This window comes from Oncorhynchus gorbuscha, linkage group LG04 (assembly GCF_021184085.1).
Source record: "Oncorhynchus gorbuscha isolate QuinsamMale2020 ecotype Even-year linkage group LG04, OgorEven_v1.0, whole genome shotgun sequence".
NCBI classification, from domain to species: Eukaryota; Metazoa; Chordata; class Actinopteri; order Salmoniformes; family Salmonidae; genus Oncorhynchus; species Oncorhynchus gorbuscha.
This window is the reverse complement of record NC_060176.1, coordinates 365,377-373,390: the sequence shown is the minus strand read 5'-3', so window position 1 is coordinate 373,390 and position 8,014 is coordinate 365,377. Positions and strand designations below refer to the sequence as shown.

The 8,014-nt window shown below is 50.3% G+C and overlaps 1 protein-coding gene across 1 annotated transcript; it reads left to right on the top strand.

The window, feature by feature from the left end:
• Window positions 1-898: 898 nt before the first annotated feature.
• Window positions 899-4,906, top strand: LOC124033448 (tetratricopeptide repeat protein 17-like). Its single transcript, XM_046345479.1, has 5 exons — window positions 899-1,126; window positions 2,047-2,130; window positions 2,265-2,384; window positions 2,551-2,694; window positions 4,775-4,906. The coding sequence occupies exons 1-5, from the start codon at window positions 1,049-1,051 to the stop codon at window positions 4,904-4,906; spliced, it is 558 nt and encodes a 185-aa protein (XP_046201435.1). The 5' UTR covers window positions 899-1,048.
• Window positions 4,907-8,014: the final 3,108 nt, after the last annotated feature.

The following is an 8,014-nucleotide window of genomic DNA, read 5'->3' as shown; positions in this document are numbered from 1 at the left end:
TCTGGTTATCTCATAGATAACTATATATAGTGTGTGTGACAGTGGTTTCCCAACCCTCCCCTGGGGAATCTACCTCCCGGTCCACATCGTTCCAACCCTCCCTGGGGAATCTACCTCCCGGTCCACATTGTTCCAACCCTCCCCTGGGGAATCTACCTCCCGGTCTACATTGTTCCAACCCTCCCCTGGGGAATCTACCTCCCGGTCCACATTGTTCCAACCTCCCTGGGAATCTACCTCCCGGTCTACATTGTTCCAACCCTCCCCTGGGGAATCTACCTCCCCTGGTCCACATTGTTCCAACCCTCCCCTGGGGAATCTACCTCCGTCCACATTGTTCCAACCCTCTGCACCGACAGCTGATTCAACTAACTAATAAACGAGTAAAATGTTGACTGCCACTGGTAGTCAGTTGGGATTCACTTTATTAGGACTTAAAGGGATAGTTGGAGATTTAAACTCTTTTTAAAATATATATATTTACACTGTTAAGATGAACTCTTGGATACCACTTGTATGTCTCTGTGGCGTATGAAGCACGGTCGTGTCTGGAGCCATTGCTCACTAGCCCAGTGACAGGAAGTCTACTGTAGCAACTGGCATAAAACTACCTTCAACTTCCTCCAAACTGTACACATAACATTGGTAACCATGACTTCATCTGACTCTGGGGAAGGAGATATTTCAACATTTTGGCAAAATAAATATCTTCTTAACATCCAAAGCCACTTTTTAATGAGAAAAATGTCTAAAATTCTATCCCCCCGTTCTCTCATTTCCCCCCACGCTTCTCATTTCCCCACTCGTTCCCCTGCTCTCTCTTTCCCTGCGTTTCCCCGCTGTTCTCGTTTCCCCCGCTGTTCTCTCATTTTCCCCCTCCCCCGCTGTTCTCTCGTTTCCACCCCTCCCCCGCTGTCCTCGTTTCCGCCCCTCCCCCGCTGTTCTCTCGTTTCCCCCCCTCCGCAGCATCACGGAACACATAGACTTTACTACTCCACTCCAGGAGCCTGCGGTGGAGCCATTGTGCAACGCCAACCTGGCTGCCAGCATGCACACCCTGGACCACCTGGCTGGCGTGGCCAACCGCGCCGCCATCCACTACACCGGAGAGAGTCAACTTAGAGAGGTAGGGGACAGGGAGAGTCTACTCTGAGAGGGAGGGGACAGAGAGAGTCTACTCTGAGAGGTAGGAGACAGAGAGAGTCTACTCTGAGAGGGAGGGGGCAGAGAGAGTCAACTCAGAGAGGTAGGGGACAGGGAGAGTCTACTCTGAGAGGGAGGGGGCAGAGAGAGTCTACTCTGAGAGGTAGGAGACAGAGAGAGTCTACTCTGAGAGGGAGGGGCAGAGAGAGTCTACTCTGAGAGGGAGGGGGCAGAGAGAGTCTACTCTGAGAGGGAGGGGGCAGAGAGAGTCTACTCTGAGAGGGAGGGGGCAGAGAGAGTCTACTCTGAGAGGGAGGGGGCAGAGAGAGTCTACTCTGAGAGGGAGGGGGCAGAGAGAGTCTACTCTGAGAGGGAGGGGGCAGAGAGAGTCTACTCTGAGAGGGAGGGGGCAGAGAGTCTACTCTGAGAGGGAGGGGGCAGAGAGTCTACTCTGAGAGGGAGGGGGCAGAGAGAGTCTACTCTGAGAGGGAGGGGGCAGAGAGAGTCTACTCTGAGAGGTAGGAGACAGAGAGAGTCTACTCTGAGAGGGAGGGGGCAGAGAGAGTCTACTCTGAGAGGGAGGGGGCAGAGAGAGTCTACTCTGAGAGGGAGGGGGCAGAGAGAGTCTACTCTGAGAGGGAGGGGGCAGAGAGTCTACTCTGAGAGGGAGGGGGCAGAGAGAGTCTACTCTGAGAGGGAGGGGGCAGAGAGAGTCTACTCTGAGAGGGAGGGGGCAGAGAGAGTCTACTCTGAGAGGGAGGGGGCAGAGAGAGTCTACTCTGAGAGGGAGGGGGCAGAGAGAGTCTACTCTGAGAGGGAGGGGGCAGAGTCTCTCATATCTAACCAGTCTATCATTTCACTGTTCTGCCATGATCCTCAACCGCATTTCCATTTGTCATTCAGGTTCTACAGAATCTGGGCAAAGATAAGTTCTCCCCTCAGTCCTTTGAGCAGGTGGGCACGCGCATCGCCAAGGTCTTGGAGAAGGTAGGTGTTTGGAGATGGCAGCTGCCCTTCAGGCTATTATACAAACCTGTATCACCCAAATCACAGCATCTTCCCGCAGTATAAAGATCAATAAAATAGTGCAGACAAATGAAAGTCTCTCCTCTCCTGAGCAGAACCAGACATCGTGGGTCTTGTCCAGCATGTCTGCTCTCTACTGGAGGGTGAAGGGTCAGGGCAAGAGGGCCATCGACTGCCTACGCCAAGCCCTCCACTACGCCCCGCACCACATGAAGGTAACATGGACTGAGACTTGCCCAATAATAACACACAAGTTTGTTTTCCTTTGCAAAACATCTTTCTACTGTGTGAACTGCTGAACATGACCCTGTGCTTTAGGGCTGTGTGATAATTCAGTATCTCTCTCTCCTTCCCTCCCTCCTTCCCCGCCCTCCCTCTCAGGATGTACCTCTGATCAGCCTGGCCAACATCTTCCAGAACGCGCGGCTGTGGGAGGACGCTCTGACCGTGGCCCGCATGGCTGTGGAGATCGCCCCACACTTCGTTGTCAACCACTTCACCCTCGCCAATGTCTACATCGCCATGGTGAGCCCACCACCATGGGAACAGACCTGCATTGTTGTCATGGCCTGGCCATGAGTCGCCTGGTTCAGGGTCTGTTGTCTGGTTTAAGTCTGTCTGTTGTCTGGTTCAGGGTCTGTCGTCTGGTTCGTGGTTCATGGTTCATGGTCTGTCGTCTGGTTCGTGGTTCATGGTTCAGGGTCTGTCGTCTGGTTCAGGGTCTGCCGTCTGGTTCGTGGTTCATGGTTCATTGTCTGTTGTCTGGTTCAGGGTCTGTCGTCTGGTTCGTGGTTCATGGTTCATGGTCTGTCGTCTGGTTCGTGGTTCATGGTTCATTGTCTGCCGTCTGGTTCATTGTCTGCCGTCTGGTTCATTGTCTGCCGTCTGGTTCATTGTCTGCCGTCTGGTTCATTGTCTGCCGTCTGGTTCATTGTCTGCCGTTTGGTTCATGGTTCATTGTCTGCCGTCTGGTTCATTGTCTGCCGTCTGGTTCATTGTCTGCCATCTGGTTCATTCTGTCGTTTGGTTCGTGGTTCAGGGTCTGTCGTCTGGTTCAGGGTCTGCCGTCTGGTTCAGGGTCTGCCGTCTGGTTCAGGGTCTGTCGTCTGGTTCGTGGTTCAGGGTCTGTCGTCTGGTTCAGGGTCTGCCGTCTGGTTCAGGGTCTGCCGTCTGGTTCAGGGTCTGCCGTCTGGTTCGTGGTTCAGGGTCTGTCGTCTGGTTCAGGGTCTGTCGTCTGGTTCAGGGTCTGCCGACTGGTTCAGGGTCTGCCGTCTGGTTCAGGGTCTGCCGTCTGGTTCAGGGTCTGCCGTCTGGTTCAGGGTCTGCCGTCTGGTTCAGGGTCTGCCGTCTGGTTCAGGGTCTGTCGTCTGGTTCGTGGTTCAGGGTCTGTCGTCTGGTTCAGGGTCTGTCGTCTGGTTCAGGGTCTGTCGTCTGGTTCAGGGTCTGTCGTCTGGTTCAGGGTCTGTCGTCTGGTTCAGGGTCTGTCGTCTGGTTCAGGGTCTGTCGTCTGGTTCAGGGTCTGTCGTCTGGTTCAGGGTCTGCCGTCTGGTTCAGGGTCTGTCGTCTGGTTCGTGGTTCAGGGTCTGTCGTCTGGTTCGTGGTTCAGGGTCTGTCGTCTGGTTCGTGGTTCAGGGTCTGTCGTCTGGTTCGTGGTTCAGGGTCTGTCGTCTGGTTCAGGGTCTGCCGTCGGGTTCAGGGTCTGCCGTCTGGTTCAGTGTCTGCCGTCTGGTTCAGGGTCTGCCGTCTGGTTCAGGGTCTGCCGTCTGGTTCAGGGTCTGTCGTCTGGTTCGTGGTTCAGGGTCTGTCGTCTGGTTCAGGGTCTGCCGTCTGGTTCAGGGTCTGCCGTCTGGTTCAGGGTCTGTCGTCTGGTTCGTGGTTCAGGGTCTGTCGTCTGGTTCGTGGTTCAGGGTCTGTCGTCTGGTTCGTGGTTCAGGGTCTGTCGTCTGGTTCGTGGTTCAGGGTCTGTCGTCGGGTTCAGGGTCTGTCGTCGGGTTCAGGGTCTGCCATCTGGTTCGGTGTCTGCCGTCTGGTTCAGTGTCTGCCGTCTGGTTCAGTGTCTGCCGTCTGGTTCAGTGTCTGCCGTCTGGTTCAGGGTCTGCCGTCTGGTTCAGGGTCTGCCGTCTGGTTCAGGGTCTGTCGTCTGGTTCGTGGTTCAGGGTCTGTCGTCTGGTTCAGGGTCTGCCGTCTGGTTCAGGGTCTGCCGTCTGGTTCAGGGTCTGCCGTCTGGTTCGTGGTTCAGGGTCTGTCGTCTGGTTCGTGGTTCAGGGTCTGCCGTCTGGTTCGTGGTTCAGGGTCTGTCGTCTGGTTCAGGGTCTGCCGTCGGGTTCAGGGTCTGTCGTCTGGTTTAGGTGCTTAATTCCCTTCAAGTGTCAGTGGTTGTGAAGCAGGTTATTTATGCTGGTATTGGTAAGAGTGTGTGTGTGTGTGTATGAAATCGTATGCAGGTTGCGTGTCAGGGGGGTGTGTTGAAGAATGCTAATGCTGCTGCTAATGCTGCTGTGTCAAATGATGACATGAGTATGAATTGTGGTAATTTGTGTAAATACTGATCAGTTGTATTTATTATTCCTTGTTCACTGGTGTGTGTGTGTGTGTGTCTCTCCAGGAGGAGTTTGAGAAGGCCATGCGCTGGTATGAGTCCACTCTGGAGCTGCAGCCAGAGTTTGCCCCTGCCAAGGACCGCCTGAGAACCATCCAGTGTTACCTGCTAACCAAGAAGGACCGCCGTCTACCCTGAGACGACTCCACAGGAGAAGCCCTCGGCACACACGCACACACCATACACACATACAAAAACATAACTTACAGTAGTTACTCGCAAGAAATTTGTTGTTGATTTTTTTATTTTATTTTTTTAACGTTTGTTTTAAGTCATTGCCATATAATTTATGTCTAAAGGAATTCAGGGGTTCCATTCACTGTGACCTCAGACTCTGGTCGTAGGGGGTAAAACCAACCACTTCCATTCACTGTGACCTCAGACTCTGGTCGTAGGGGGTAAAACCAACCACTTCCATTCGCTGTGACCTCAGACTCTGGTCGTAGGGGGTAAAACCAACCACTTCCATTCGCAATTCTATTAGGAAGCTTTGGGATGTATCCCGTCATTAAGCCTCCCTGTCCCATAGACTACAGTATATAGAGTCCCATAGACTACAGTATATAGAGTCCCATAGACTACAGTATATAGAGTCCCATAGACTACAGTATATAGAGTCCCATAGACTACAGTATATAGAGTCCCATAGACTACAGTATATAGAGTCCCATAGACTACAGTATATAGAGTCCCATAGACTACAGTATATAGAGTCCCATAGACTACAGTATATAGAGTCCCATAGACTACAGTATATAGAGTCCCATAGACTACAGTATATAGAGTCCCATAGACTACAGTATATAGAGTCCCATAGACTACAGTATATAGAGTCCCATAGACTACAGTATATAGAGTCCCATAGACTACAGTATATAGAGTCCCATAGACTACAGTATATAGAGTCCCATAGACTACAGTATATAGAGTCCCATAGACTACAGTATATAGAGTCCCATAGACTACAGTATATAGAGTCCCATAGACTACAGTATATAGAGTCCCATAGACACAGTATATAGAGTCCCATAGACACAGTATATAGAGTCCCATAGACACAGTATATAGAGTCCCATAGACTACAGTATATAGAGTCCCATAGACTACAGTATATAGAGTCCCATAGACTACAGTATATAGAGTCCCATAGACTACAGTATATAGAGTCCCATAGACTACAGTATATAGAGTCCCATAGACTACAGTATATAGAGTCCCATAGACTACAGTATATAGAGCCCAGCATAGTCTCATCATTCAGCCTCCCTGTCCCATAGACTACAGTATATAGAGCCCAGCATAGTCTCATCATTCAGCCTCCCTGTCCCATAGACTACAGTATATAGAGCCCAGCATAGTCTCATCATTCAGCCGCCCTGTCCCATAGACTACAGTATATAGAGCCCAGCATAGTCTCATCATTCAGCCGCCCTGTCCCATAGACTACAGTATATAGAGCCCAGCATAGTCTCATCATTCAGCCTCCCTGTCCCATAGACTACAGTATATAGAGCCCAGCATAGTCTCATCATTCAGCCTCCCTGTCCCATAGACTACAGTATATAGAGCCTAGCATAGTCTCATCATTCAGCCTCCCTGTCCCATAGACTACAGTATATAGAGCCCAGCATAGTCTCATCATTCAGCCTCCCTGTCCCATAGACTACACTATATAGAGTCCCATCATTCAGCCTCCCTGTCCCATAGACTACAGTATAAAGAGCCCAGCATAGTCCCATCACTCAGCTGTCCCATAGACTACAGTATATAGAGCCTAGCATAGTCTCATCATTCAGCCTCCCTGTCCCATAGACTACAGTATAAAGAGCCCAGCATAGTCCCATCACTCAGCTACCCTGTCCCGTAGACTACAGTATATAGAGTCCCGTCACTCAGCCTCCCTGTCTCGTAGACTACAGTATATAGAGTCCCATAGACTACAATATATAGAGTCCCATCATTCAGCCTCCCTGTCCCGTAGACTACAGTATATAGTCCCATCATTCAGCCTCCCTGTCCCATAGACTACACTATAGAGTCCCATCACTCAGCCTCCCTGTCCCATAGACTACACTATATAGAGTCCCATCACTCAGCCTCCCTGTCCCATAGACTACAGTATATAGAGTCCCATCACTCAGCCTCCCTGTCCCATAGATTACAGTATATAGAGTCCCGTCACTCAGCCTCCCTGTCCCGTAGACTACAGTATATAGAGTCCCATCATTCAGCCTCCCTGTCCCGTAGATTACAGTATATAGAGTCCCATCACTCAGCCTCCCTGTCCCGTACACTACAGTATATAGAGTCCCATCACTCAGCCTCCCTGTCCCATAGACTACAGTATTTAGAGTCCCATCACTCAGCCTCCCTGTCCCGTAGATTACAGTATATAGAGTCCCATCATTCAGCCTCCCTGTCCCATAGACTACAGTATATAGAGTCCCATCACTCAGCCTCCCTGTCCCATAGACTACAGTATATAGAGTCCCATCATTCAGCCTCCCTGTCCCATAGACTACAGTATATAGAGTCCCATCATTCAGCCTCCCTGTCCCATAGACTACAGTATATAGAGTCCCATCACTCAGCCTCCCTGTCCCGTAGGCTACAGTATATAGAGTCCCATAGACTACAGTATAGAGCCCAGCATAGTCTCATCACTCAGCCTCCCTGTCCCGTAGATTACAGTATATAGAGTCCCATCACTCAGCCTCCCTGTCCCATAGACTACAGTATAAGGAGCCAGAAGGCTGCTGTTCTTTGTTCTTTGTTCAGTGTAGTTGGACTAGGAATTACAGACAGGACATTGTTTTATTTCATGAATTCATACACATCCTTCCCTCTGTCCTTCATTCCTCAAGGTGTTCACTGAAGAAACTATATGATGTAACTGGAAACCTGCCCAATTCAGTCACAGTTTTGAAGGAAGGAAATGTGCTTTTATTTAATGTGTTGTAAGTGGGGCCCCTACGATTCGTCTTTTCTTTAAGGGCTGAGAGTCATTTAGTTTTTCTGGGGGTGGTGAAACACACCGAAGGGAAGAGGTTATTTGGTTAGGAATCGATCAAGAAGGACAATGCAGTAGTTGATTTACCAGACAGATATATTCCCATGGATGGTGCATTTATTTTAATTGGTAGAACAGTTGTCATCACACAGTCATTTCTTATGATTAAGAAAAGGTTTGGTAAAGAGACAGAAATGGCTGCTGGTTTGTAACTTGCTAACTAAATGCAGGTTTAC